General features: G+C 54.4%; 1 protein-coding gene across 1 annotated transcript; it reads right to left on the reverse strand.

The window, feature by feature from the left end:
- Positions 1-7312: 7312 nt before the first annotated feature.
- On the reverse strand, positions 7313-10344 carry RABAC1 (Rab acceptor 1). The gene is made up of 5 exons (XM_067018628.1): positions 10156-10344; positions 9649-9861; positions 9236-9333; positions 7646-7747; positions 7313-7563 (listed from the first exon to the last, which is right to left on the reverse strand). The coding sequence occupies exons 1-5, from the start codon at positions 10209-10211 to the stop codon at positions 7475-7477; spliced, it is 558 nt and encodes a 185-aa protein (XP_066874729.1). The 5' UTR covers positions 10212-10344; the 3' UTR covers positions 7313-7474.
- Between the last annotated feature and the right edge of the window lie 3493 nt (positions 10345-13837).

Raw genomic sequence — 13837 nt, forward strand, 5'->3', positions numbered from 1 at the left:
CCCTGTTGCCACCCTCTACACAGTCAGATCCCTGGCCTAACGCCCCAGACTAGGCCCTGCACCCTAATCTCTGACATGGGAAACTAGGTCCCCACACCCGTGGCCACACCACCCCAAACAGAGCACCAGACCCTTAGTATGAAAATATAACCAATCTCCACGATGCCGCGTGTCATCACCAATTGGGCCACTGGATCCCCAGTTTGTCTCCCCAGACTAGACAACTGAGTCCCCATCTGTCATCCCAAAGTAGACTAGCAGAACTGTAGTCTCTGACACCCCAGTAAGGTACCCTTCCTTGGTCTCTGTCATCCAAAGGAGGAGGCAAGCTAGTCCCCCATCTCAATTCTTTCCAATAGGGGGACTTCCCTGGTGGTCCAGTGGTTAAGACTTCGCCTTCCAATGCAGGGGGTGCGGGTTCAATCCCTGGTCGGGGAGCTAAGATCCCACAGGCCTCAGGGCCAAGAAACGAAAACAGAAGCAATACTGTAACAAACTCAGTAAAGACTTAAAAAAAATTCTTTCCAACTATTCACCATCACCCCCAATCTCGGTTACCCCATCCCTTCACCCCCAAATAGATTGTAAAACCCCAATTCTATCATCCCAAAGTAGATGACTGGCCTCACACAGCTTCTGTCACCCTAAACTGAACCACTGTTCACATGAATTGGCTCCAGACCCAGGGACAGGTAGTGTCTGTCACTTGGAACTGAGAGACGGTATCCCCCCCACCCATGTCACCTTGGACACCTGGTCTTATCACCTCAGACTAGACAACTGATTCCAGTACCTGTCTCCCCCAAATGGACAACTGAACCCCAATTAATGTCAACCCAAACTGGACAAAAGACTCCAGTCCTTATCACCCCAAATTAGAAAACAAGACCAACAGTTTCTGTCACCCCATCTGGGCAACTAGACCTATAGTCTCTGTCACCCCAAACATGACAATGGATGAATAAAGTCTGCGACATCAGGGACTTTCCTGGTGGTCCAGTGGTTAAGACTCTGCGCTCCCAGTGCAGGGGGCACGGGTTCGATCCCTGGTCGGGGGGCTAAGATTCCCACATGCCACAGCTAAGCCCATGCACTGCAACTACTGAGCCCACGCTCTCTAGAGCCCACGCACCGCAACGAAGAGCCCTCGTGCTGCAACGAAGACCCAGTGCAGCCAAAATAATTAAATTTTTTTTTAAAAAGGCGAACTACACAACCAGCACTCAAACTCTCTCCACCAGCTAACAAGCTGAGCACCCAATCCCCCACCCAGACCGTACCACCAGCCTCTGGTCTTAACCAGTCTGTCACCCCCAAAACATCCTGGGATGCCCGTCTCTCACTCCTACAAAATAGACGACCACATAGTCGGCTTTGTCATCCCAAATGCTCCCTGGGACCTCAGTCTCTGTCACACAAAATTAGAACCAGACCCCAAGCTCTGTCACCCCAGGCATGCTCTGGGACCTGGGTCCTTGTTCCACAAAACTAGACAGACTTCAACCTCTGCCTCCCCAAATACTCTCTGAGGTCCCAGTCAATATCCGAGCAAACCAGACAGCCAGAACCCGGTCTCTGTCTCCCCAAATATACTCTTGGACCATGGCATCTGTCCTCTGAAAACCAGACAACCATGTCCCTAGTCTGTCACCCCAAATACACCCTGGGACCCCAGTTTGTGATCCACAAAACTAGATAACAGGCCCACAGCCAAACCCCCAAATACTCCTTAGTACCCACAAGTTGCCACTCAACAAGCCAGATCCCAGTCTGTCACCCCCAATACACCCAGAACCCTAATCTCTGTCCCACAAAACTAGGCAACCAGACCTCCAGAGTGTGTCAACTGAATGGCCCTGGGACCCAGTTTTTTCCCCACAAAAGGATACAACCGAACCCTCAGTCTCTGATACCCCAAGTATGCCCTGGGACCCAGTCTTTGCCCCTCCCCCCCAAAACAAGACAACGCTACCTCTAAGCTCTGTCACTCCACTTTGGGCACCTGGGTACATCAACGTCACCTCAAACTAGACACCTGACCCCACAGCCCGTGTAGCCTTCACCTTCTCAATCACACTCCGGTCTGTCATCCTAAACTGGACCGCCAGACCCCTGGTCCCACTCCCGCCAGACTAGACGGGCAAACTCCCATTCTACATCACCCTAAATGAGACCCCGGAGCTCTAGTCATTTCATCCCAAACTGGACAACTGACCCCTAAGCCCTCTCGTCACAAACTAGACAACTAACCTCCTAGCCTCTGTCACCCCAAGCCGGGTCCTGAATCCCAGAACCTCTAGTCTCTGCCACTTCAATCTAGACACACGAACCCTCACTTCTGATGTTCCAAACTAGACATCTGGACCCCCAGGCTCTGGCACTTCACACTAAACAAAGATATCCCACGGTCCTCGAAGTCTCATGACCGCCGCATCCCTGGTCTCTGCTTCTCAAGGCAAACGGGACGAGCCCAGTCGGTCTGTCACCCAAACTAGGCAACCAGACCTGTACTGTCTGCTTCTTCAAACTAGCCAAATGGTCACCCCAATGTCTTTCACCCCAGACCAGCACCCCAACCCCAGTGCCATCACCCTAAGCTAGATAACCAGTCCCGTGGTCTCTATAACCCCAAGCTAGACAATCGGCCTTGTGTTTCTGGCACCCCAAAAGGAATAACCAGACCACAAGTCTCAGACACCCCAATGGAGTTCACCAGACCTCCGATTTCTGTTGCTCCAAACTAGAAACTGAAACTTCAACCTGATATCCCAAACCTCAGGATTTTGATATCTCAACCTAACAACTAGACTATCATTCTGTCACCCCAAAAAAGATTCGATGCCAAATCTGATACCCCTAAGGAAACTCCAGGGCCCAGTCTTGGTCACCGAAAACTAGACAATAAGACCCCCGGTCTGTCACCCCAGACTAGACTAGTCCCCATCACCCCAACCTTGACAAGAACCCCAGTATCTGACACTTGCAACTCCGGTCTCTGTCATTCCCAACCAGACAAAAGACTCCTAAATCTGTCACTTAAAATTTGAGAACTAGACCCAGTGTTTTAGGCCTCAAACAGGACAAGCAGACATTCTCCAAACTAAAAAAATGATCTCCTAGGGAGTTAGTTCCCCGGTGGTCTAGTGGTTAGGATTCGGCGCTTTCACTGCCACGGCCCAGGGGTTCAATCCCTGGTTGGGGAACTGAGATCCCACAAGCCGCGTGGCACAGCCAAAAATGAAAAGCAAATGTTGTCCCCCTCCCCCAAAAAAATCTCCTAGTTGCCGTCACTTCACACTGGGCAGAGAACCCCCCAATCTCTGGTGCCCCAAACGACACAACAGGAGCCCCCGGCTCTGTCACCACCAACCAGACAGTGTTGCCTGTCTCCGCCACCTCGAGAAACAGTCAGACCCCGATCAGGTTGCTTCCAGCCCAGGGGACACCCTACCTTGTCATCCAAACTAGGGCCCTGGACTCCCAGTATCCTCAGGAATCCCAGTCTGTCACCCCAAGCTGGATAAATGACCTCAAAGTTGATAAAAGATCCCCAATTTCTTCCCCCAAACCAGAGACTGGACTCCAAGCTGTCACCCCAAACAAGACCATCAGGTGGCCAGTCTGACACCCCGAAGGAGGGGCAGGCACCCCCTCTGTCACTCTACACAGGACAAGTAGCTCCCTTGTCCCTGTCACCCCAAACCCGGGCCCACGGGCTCTTTAATCATGAAGTTGACAGCCAGAGCCCCAATACTGTCACTCCAACCAGCTAACTGGACCCCCAGCCTCTACCACCAAAATAGACAACCAGACTTTTGGTCCCTTGACGAGACACCAAGCCCCCAGTTCCTCTTTCCCAAAACGAAAACTCTCAACCCCAAGGTCATTCGGGAAGGGATAGAGGGGGAAGTGACCCACCCAGTTCTGCCCACCCCCATGGAAGCTTCTGGTCTCCACATCAGTTAGGGACCTGGAGTTAGTCACCTCCAGATTAGGGCTCTGGCCTGAGTCTCGGCCTCCCACCTCCAACCCCCAGACCCAGGCTGCTGACCCCTTGCCCCAGGGGTCTCAGTCCCAGGTCCTTGGGCCCCCGGCCTCTGTCACCTCCAAACAAGTCAGCCTGACCACACTGACTCCAGGCCCTGCAATGGAAACTGGACGGAGTGACCCCCCACCCCGAAGGGCAGTCTCCCCTGGGAATACTGGCGGCTGGACGAACAAACTAAATGCCCTCTGCCACCCCCAAGCTGGGATCGGGACCCTGGCCTCTGAGTAGACTCTCCTCCTCAGGCACCCCAGGTCTCCTCGGCCAGGACGAGTCCATCCCCGGCTCCCTCCCTGGAGAAGGTCTGGGGGAAGCCCTTTTCTGCCCTCTGGTGGCAGCCCCTGGAAGTGCGCCCCTGGCGACTGGGCACAGAGTGGTCCCAGACACCCAGGCCCCCTAATCTCCCCATTTTGCCAGAAGTGCGGGGGTCACCCTTGCCTGCTCTCTCCCACTCAGCTCCGACACAGGTCCGTCGCCAAGCGCCCACCCTCATCTTCCGGAATCTGCCTTCCCCGTCCGTCCGTCCTTTCCGTACCACGTCCTCGCCTCATCTTCCCCAACTTGCCTCATCCTCCCTGGTCTCACTCCTTCCAGCCCATCCCCCACACGACACCGAAGGAATATTTCTTTTTCTTCTTCTTTTTTTTTTTTTTTTGCCCGTGCTGCACCGCTTGCAGGATCTTAGTTCCCCGATGAGGGGTTGAACCCGTGCCCCTTGCCGTGGAAGCGCGGAGCCCCAATCACTGGACCGCCGGGGAAGTCCCTTGGGAAGATATTTCTAGCGTTCACACCTGACCCTGTCCCTCCCCTGCTCAAACGCCAGCCTTCCACAGTGCCACATTACCTTAAGCGAAAATCCAAAGACCTCCCGTGGCTTGCAGGTCCTGCCTCATCTGGCCCCCGACATCCACCCCACCATCATCTCCTGTCACTCCCTTCACCCCAGCCACAGCGTTGCCTCGTCACTGGGCGGGTCCTACCTCAGGGCCTTTGCAATTGCAGTTCCCTCCGGCAGGAATACTCTTCCCCCGGACCTCTGAGGGGCAGTCTCCTCCTCATTGCCCAGCAAGGCCCCGCCCGTCCACTCTAAGCGAGTCCCTCCTTCCCCAGCCGCCCTCCAGCCTCACCTGTTTCATTGGCTTCGCTGAGGGATTCCTGCTGGTTGTTGCTCGTCTGTTTGTGGCGCTGCTGGTTCCCCAACATCTAAGCCAGTGTGTCCAGTAGAAACAGGATATGAGCTATAGATGTAATGTTGTATTTTCTTTTCTTTTTTTTTTTTTCTGGCCGTGCCGCGCGGCATGCGGGATCTTAGTTCCCTGACCAGGGATCAAACCCGTGCCCCCTGCCGTGGAAGCGCGGAGTCCTAACCACTGGACCGCCAGGGAAGTCCCCTGTGTTTTCTACCTAATTACATTTTAAAAAGTAAAAGAAAAAGGTGAGCATAATAATTTACCCTGGCATATCCAACAGAGTATCCTTCCAACACATAACCAATATACAAAATTATTAACGAGATATTTTACACCCTTTTCCTACTAAGTCTTTGAAATCTGGTGGGTATTTTACACTCACGGCACATCTCAATCTGGACCAGCCACGTTTCAAGTACTCAGTAGCCACATGCAGCTGATGGCCACCGTATGTTACAGGATCCCAGACCAATGTTGAGCACTCAGCGGGCCCTCGATAAACATTTGCTGAATGAACGATAAACCGGTGCGTTTTGGTGATGAGACACGAAGTTGCGGAGGCCGGGGGATGGCACTGCCAGGCCTGGGCACTGGCTGTACCTCTGCTTAGGCCACTCGGCCCACAGCTCTTCCTGTGGCTGGCTCCGCCTCCCTCAGAGCTCACTGAAATGCCACCTCCTTGGAGAGCACTCCCAGACCAGCCCCATCTGCAGTAGCTTTTCAGACCCTACCTGTCACCTCACTTTGCTATCACACCTGCCAAGGGCTTGCCCTACCATGTGCATTTCTCTTTTGTCAGCGGTCCCACACAGCACCCTTCACGTTACAATGAAAAGCAAACTGTGTCACTCTCACCTCACTCAGGAAAACCAAAGCCCCCCCCTCCACCATCTGCTCCAGCCATACCGGCCTCCTTGCTGTTCCTCAAACCTCCGGGCACAGTGCTGTCTCTGGGCCTTTGCACCTGCTGCTTCCTCTGTCCAGAACATTCTTCCTCCAAAAGATCTGCGCCGGCTCCCTCACTCAATTTAAGTCTTCATTCAACATCATCTCAGGGAGGTCTTCTTTAAACTATAACTCATCTCCAGAACTTTCTCTATGAGGAAGAGTTAACAGAGGAGGCCCAAGACTGCTGTCCTTAGAGAGGCGTGCTTGTGTAGTGGCCCTTGCCTGGTATCTGGGAACCTGGGTTTCAGTAAGGTTCTCACCACTCCCTGAAAGAGTGGCTCTCGTGTCTAAACTGTTTGTGCAAACGATGCTGTTTATGCTGAAAAACTGCTTTCCTTCTGGGTACTAAGTCTCTGATGAGCTTCCCTGAAGACCACTTTTCACTGCTGGGGGTATTACGCTCAATCCAGGTGACTCCACTGGGAGAGGACTCTGGGCAGCTTGTGCCTGGTCTCCTCTGGATTTCGCCCCATATGCCTTTTGCTTCATAGTCTTTCATGATAATAAATCACATCTGGGGGCTTCCCCGGTGGCGCAGTGGTTAAGAATCCGTCTGCCAACGCAGGGGACACGGGTTCGAGCCCTGGTCCGGGGAGATCCCACATGCCGCGGAGCAACTAAGCCCACGAGCCACAACTACTGAGCCCGCGTGCCACAACTACTGAAGCCCGTGCGCCTAGAGCCCATGCTCCGCAACAAGAGAAGCCACTGCAATGAGAAGCCCGCGCACCACAACGAAGAGTAGCCCCCGCTCTCCGCAACTAGAGAAAGCCCACGCACAGCAACAAAGACTCGACGTGGCCAAAACTAAATTAATTAAAAATAAAATAAAGCCCCAGTAAGTGGCAATTCATTAGCTTAAAAAAAAAAAATCACATCTGTGAGGACAACTAGATACTGAGTCCGGAGTCCTCCTAGCAAATCACCGACTATGGGGGTGGTCTCGGGGGCCCCTGGCATACTTAGAATTGGTCGTCACTGGCCATCCTGTCCTATTTGTTACCCATCTTGCTTATCGTGCACCACCCTCCTCCCACCATGCCCGCGGCCCACTCGCTCCCCACCTTCTTGGACTCTGCAGGACCCCAGCATCACCCGGCACAGATCCCCAGAAGACCCTGGGAGAATATTAGCTGAACAACCGTTAACAGTTTTATTTCCAAAGTTGGAGTCCCTCCCTGGGCTTGGAATGGGAAGGGGGCCTTTGGCCAAACCTGCAGAGCCGAGCAGGACGGGGGTGAACGGGCACAGGGCAGCTGGCTCGGGAGGCTGGCAGGTCCTTGAAGCCACCTCACACAGGTTCCATTTGCAGCTCCTCCCCGTCCACGGCCTCCACCTGATGGAAGGCGGCGTGGGAGCCGATGACCACGAGGGTGGCTCCTGCAGGAAAACAGGCAGTTCAGGGCCTGGCTGCCTCGCCTGGCCCCCACTGCCCACAGCGCTACCCAGACCCTGTACTCACCCAGGACCCAGAAGACAGCGGAGCCCGCACCAGCCAGCCAGAAGAAGGGAAAGGAGACGGTCCCAGCCAGAGCATACTGGTGGGCTGGGGTCACCTCTCGGCCTGGGGGCAGACGGCATTGGGGCAGCTGTTCTGATACTCGTGTACTCTCCCAGAGTAACCCCTGATACGCCCCCACCCACCAACCTGGTGTCACAAGACACCAGATTGTCAGGGAGCCTCAGGATCTAAACGCCTCGTGCCAAGGCCCTCCAAGTCCACGGGCCCCACCCATGTCTCCAATGTCCCCACCCACTGTCTGTGGGAATACAAGGGGCCTTCCTCAGCCCCCTCGCCACCCTCCAACCCCACTTCTACTAGGAAGCTCCCAGCCTCCCTTTCCCCAGACTACAGCTCTCCTGCTCCAACCTGCACTCCCGTAGACCTAGAGCCTCCAACTGGTGGCCCAAGGGCCAAGTCTGACACGTGGATGTATCTTTTGAGTCTGCATATTATTCCTCAAGAATTTGATTTGATTTGTGGCTGACCGAGAAACTGGATGATTTTTCTTTCGTTCGTTATTTTTTGGGGGGGTGGGGGCGTGTTGTGCGGCACACAGGATCTTAGTTCCCCGATGAAGGATGGAACCTGGGGCCCCTGCATTGGAAGCCTGGAGTCTTAACTACTGGACCGCCAGGGAAGTCCCTGGATGATTTCACAAAACAATACAGTCAGTCCTCTGCATCCTCGGATGGAAACCCGTGGATCGTTGTTCTTCCGTCATTTTTTACAGGGGACTTCAGCATCTGTGGATTCTGGCATCCCCGGGGGCTCCTGGAACGATCCCCTGTGGACACTGAGGGAGGGCTGTACAGATGTCTGCCTTCTCAAGGTAGACTGGAAGGCCGGGTCTGCAGGCCCCGGTGGCAGCAGTGGCTGAAGCCACGTCATGTCTATGCTCCAGGAGCTCCCTCCATGCCCTGGGCTTGCCCGACATGCCCCTCCACCCAGCCCACCTTTGTCATGTACAAAACCGGCAGGCTTCTGAAGGATTCTGTCTTAGCTCTACCTGTTTGTCTGACCCCAATTCCCCCATATCCCCACTCCAATCCTTGAGCTTCCCCTACTTGGGAACTCAGGCCCCTCTTTCTTCTCAGTGGTGCTTGGTGCCAGTCTGGGACCACATGAGCCACAGGCCTCAGCTTCCCTCTCTGAGAAGTCCCAAGATTTTTCCACTTCCACCCCAGGAAGCAGGAAAGGGGAGCACAGCTATAGGCCAGTGTAAGGTCGCCACCTGGTGTCCAATGTGGGTACCTGCAGCTGATGTCTTTGGCAGGAGGTAAGGGAGGAGGGAGAGGGAAGGAGGAGGTTTAAGGGACAGGAGCAGGTGGAGGTGGGTTCTGGGATATCTTCTGGGCTTGGGGAATAGCAATTTGGGGGGCTGAGAGTGGGTGGAAGCATCCGGTGTGTCTGAGACTTTAAGGGATTGAGTTTGGGGGATCTAGTGTAGATCTAGGCTTGGGCAGACTTGGGTTCACAGGGACTTAGGTTTGGAGTCAAAGGCTTGCATTCCAAGAGACCAGGATTTGAGGAGGGCAGGGGATTTCTCACCCATCAGCACAAACTTGGACTGCAACGTGCGCAGATAGAGGATGTAACAGGCGCCAAAGAAGACAGCCAGAGCCACCAGCAGCATGGGGGATGTGGCCCTGGAAGAGGGCAGGGAGGCATGCGTCAGGCAGCTGGGACTGGGACAGACACGGAGGCCCTGACCTTCTACACTGCCGGATGACAGGCTTACGTCCTTGGGGCTGGGGAAGTCTAGGTCACATTTGGTCACACTGAATCCTGGCCAGGCTGATGCGGGAGTAGGGACCTGGCCCTTCGGTCAAAAGGTCCGGCAGAGCTACCCCATGGGGACGGGGCCTGGCCATTGAGAGGAGGGGCCGAATGCTGAGGGCGGGGCCGGCCAGTGCGGGCCAGGCAGCCTGGTGGGCGCGGGGCCGGGCCGAAGAGGCACTCACACACAGTACAGGATGAGGCCCAGGAACACGAACACATAGTTGCTCTGGTAGTACTCCACGTTGCGTACGAGGCGCTGGCACAGCTCGCCCAGGTTGCGGGGCCGCGAGAAGCGCCGCTGGTCCACGAAGGAGCCCCAGGGCCGGATGGTCGCACGGCGCCGCTCCAGCCACTCACGGCCCGCGCCGGACGGAATCAGTTTCGGCAGCAGGGTCCTGGTGGGTGCGGGACCAGGTCAGCGATAGACCGGGATGGAACCCAGAACCTCGAGCAAGAAGAGGACCGAGGGGGGGCCGGACTCCGGGGTTCTGGGGGAGATATGACCCCCAGACTCCTGGGTCCCCGGGGAGAAAGGGGCTGAGGGCCCAGACTCCAGAGTCCTCGAAGAGGACACCAGGGGCCCAGACTCATGTGTCTGGAGGCCGGGATTTCTAGGACCCCAGGGAGGAAGGGGCGGGGGCCCAGGACTCCCGGCTCTCGTTCAGGGGGGCTAGATCCAGCTTGCTCACGTGGCGCTCAGCCCTTCCACCTCGGCATCCTTCTGCTGGTCCTTCTCGGCCGCCATGTCTGTGCTATGAGGGGAAGAACCGCTGTAACGAGCCCGGGGCCCTGCACAACCCGCGGGACCCGCCCGAGCCTGGCCTCACCCAGCGGAGCGGGAGCGGACGTGTCGCGGGTCTGGAGACTCTGGGGGCGGTAGTTTTGCCGCCGAGCGTTGTGGGAGTTGTAGTCCCGATGATGTCGGAGAGAGTGGGCGCCATGATGGTGGTATGGCTCGCGAAACACCTTGGGAGATGTAGTCGCGTAAAGTGACGCCTCTGGGCATTGTGGGAGTTGTAGTTTCAGGAGCAGGACGCGTGGAGTCGGGAAAGGTGGGTTGTCAGAAGGCAGGGCGTTATGCGAGCTCTAAAGTCAGAAGCCGGAGCTCTGAAGGAAGAAAACGTTGTGTACTCCCCCGTGCAGAGTACGATGGAGACCGTGTAGAACTGTCATTTGACTCTAGAAGGTATAAAAGAAAACACTTGCTAAAACACGCAGATGTTCTGACTCAGCAGATCTAGGGTGAGACCACTCATTTGCATTTCTAACAAGTTTCTAGGTGATGTTGATGCTTCTGGTCCATGGCCCACATTTTGAATAGCGAGACTGTAGAGAATTTGTGGGAATCTATTTCTTCCTTCTTCAAGAGGCTAGTGATGGGGCCATGGTTGCTGGAGGGGCGGCATCTAAGGTAGGGGGCAAAGCTCCCCCCACAACCCTTGGGCTCCCAAGGATGAATGGGTTAGGGTTAGGGACCTAGGGATGCCCCTGCTTTGGATAGGACGGAGGAAAGTGGGGGAAAGGAAAGGATTGAGATTTTTTTTCATTTTATCATTTTCTTTTCTTCTAGTTTTATTGAAGGGGTGAGAATCTTTAAAAGACGGAGTTGTTATAACGAAAAGAGCTAGGATTTTGGGGTCAGAGGTCAAAATTCAGCCTGTGTTGACCTCATCACCTACCTGAACCTCGGTGTCCTCAACTGGACAGTGAAGATCCTGGTGGTACTGTTACCAAGTCCAAGCTCGCTCTGTTCGCCGCAGGACAGGCCAATAAATCAGGAGATGAGGTGTTGGGGCAAGGAGTAGCGACTTTATTCGGAAAGCCGCGGCGGACTGAGAAGATGGCGGACTAGTATCTCAAAAAGACTATCCAATTGGGTCTGGATGCCGGAGTCTTTTATAGAACAGAGAAGGGGAGGAGGTGAGGAAGTGAAGTAAAAAGGCCATAAGTCTTGCAAATATCTCCTGGAATGGCCAGCCTCAGGGAGGGGATGTGTTAATTTCTTCTTTCTTGCAGCCATTCACAGGTGGACAGGGTCAGGATGTTTCCCTGAACAAAGGCACTTTGGTTTAACTTTCAAGCAGAGGGGCAAGGTTCCCGAGGCAGGCCATTATGTATAGACAGTATCCTTTTAGTGAACAAAAGCAATGAGAAGCAAAGGTTAAAGTAAAAGAAACAGATCCAACCTGTAGTCCGATTTTGTTCGTCCCTGTAATTGTACCACACTCATGGGGTTGAGATGGGGTTGAATGGTCCATGTAAAGTGCTTGAAAGAGTCTTGATATTGTATAACTGCTCAATAAATGGTAGTCCATATTATTGCCACTACATTATCATGACTGTTATGATTATTTCTAGAGTTCAGTCTTCTCAAACTGAGCAGTAACTTACTAGGGACTGCTGGCCCCTTGGATGTCCCAAAGAGTGGCTGGCATCTGAGACATGGACCTCTCTTTCCCCTAGCTCTCACAGCCATAGTTCTCTCAGTCTTTGCCCCTGCCCCTGAGTGAGTTGTGGGAAAGAAGGGTGCACCAGCATGCCTCAAGAAATGTGTGTGGAAGTATTGGGAAGCCTGGGTTCCCTTACGCAGGCTGAGGACCTCATTTTCCAAGGTTGGGTGGAGCTGAAGGAAAATACTCACCTGGGAGATCCAGGTGACTCTTAACTCCAACTGTGTCTTCCAAGGATCACATTCCTTTTGGGTTTGGGCTTTGAGGCCTGCTGGAGGGCACCCCCACAAGGTGGGGAAGATGACCCCGTCGAAGGGGCTGGTGGACCAATAGGGAGGCCACCTGTGTGCGCGTGGCAGGGGGGTCCCAAGCTGAAACCGAATGAGCCATACTTTGAAGATCAGGTTGGCTAGTTACCGTTTACTTCCTCTTTGTCAGCCCCAGGCTTTTAGTAGAAGCTTGTTCAGGTTTCCCACTTGGGTGGAGCTGGGCTTCAGAAAATCAAGGGGGGGCCTGTGAGTCCACAGTTAGCCCAGAGCATTAATGGGGGAGCAGAGCCTGAGTTCAAAGTGATGGGAGCAGCAGGGGTAACCAGAAGAGCCCCCAAGAGGAGGATGAATCTTGGGGAGCAGAGAGTTGGAAGCAGAGGTCCAGCTGCCTTCTTCCAGGGCCGACCTGGGGAAATAGGGGTTTGACTTTTGTTATGAGGGCTTTGGGGTTTCCTTGTAGGAACACGAATAAAAGTGATTTCACTCATAACCCGCCAGTACGTGCTCTGAGCAGAAGACATACAGGCAAAGTCCTGGAGGTGTCAAAAGGCATGGGCCATGGATGGTGGAGTCCAGAGGCAAGGACACTGTTGGAGAGGAACCCTCTGAGGGGGGCAGGACGGGAACATTGACTCAGGGGATTCTGAGGGGCCTTGGCATAGGGGCAACGTGGGGGAGGAGCCCCTTGAAACAGAGATTGTGGGGGAAGGGGCCCTAAGATGGAGATACTGTGAGAAACGGGAAGATCCGTGAGACAGGGGGATGAGGGGAGATGGGGGGAGAAGGGCCCTATGGCAAGTGGGCCCTGAATTAGGGGGATGGTGGGAGATAAGGGGGTGCCTGAAAAGATTATGAGAGATGGGCCCTGGCCCTGTGGTCCCTCCACCTGAGGCCTCCTTCCTGCCTCTTGGACCCCTGGAGGAAGTGGAGCTGGGAGGGTAGGAGGACATTAGCACAGACAATCAGAAACCTGGGTTATTTTTCTGCTGTGTGACCTCAAGGAAGTCCCTGCCCTCTCTGGGCCTCAGATTGCCCACCTGTCTATGGGAGTATTTCTTACCCTGTACCTGATGAATAAAGTAGTTTCTCTGGCCTCCCCAGGAGAGGTCCAGGCTCACGTAACCCTTACCGGACTGGGCTCTGCCCTGGGCATCACAGGCGGTTTCTGGCACACATGGCCACTGCCTTCTGACTGCCTTGCCCCTCAGATTCAGGCACTCCTCAGCACTGTCTTGTGCAGTGGGCATGTGCACACACTCACACTCATGTGGACTCTCAGCATCCCGACCACTCAGACACCTGTGCCGGGAGGCAGGCAGGCCCGGGACAAGCCCCAGGCCTTCCTCTCACTCCAGTCTCTGGGCTGTGTTAGAAAGGCTGCCTTGAGGGAAGTGGTAGAGCTGCCCAACCAGAAGGGCTAAAATTCAAAAGACTGACAATATCAAGTGTTGACGTGGATGTGGAGCAACTGGAACTCTGATACACTGTTAGAATGCAGATGACACAAGAGCTTTGGAAAGGGTGTGGCTATTTCTATTAAAGATAAACACTGTCTATTCCCTGATCAGCAATTCCATTCCTAGGCACGTACCCAACAGAGATGCACACATGTGTCATCAGAGGATATTACTAGAATGTGCCTCTTCCTAGAG

The sequence above is a fragment of the Kogia breviceps genome, chromosome 18 (genome assembly GCF_026419965.1).
Source record: "Kogia breviceps isolate mKogBre1 chromosome 18, mKogBre1 haplotype 1, whole genome shotgun sequence".
Taxonomy (NCBI): domain Eukaryota; kingdom Metazoa; phylum Chordata; class Mammalia; order Artiodactyla; family Physeteridae; genus Kogia; species Kogia breviceps.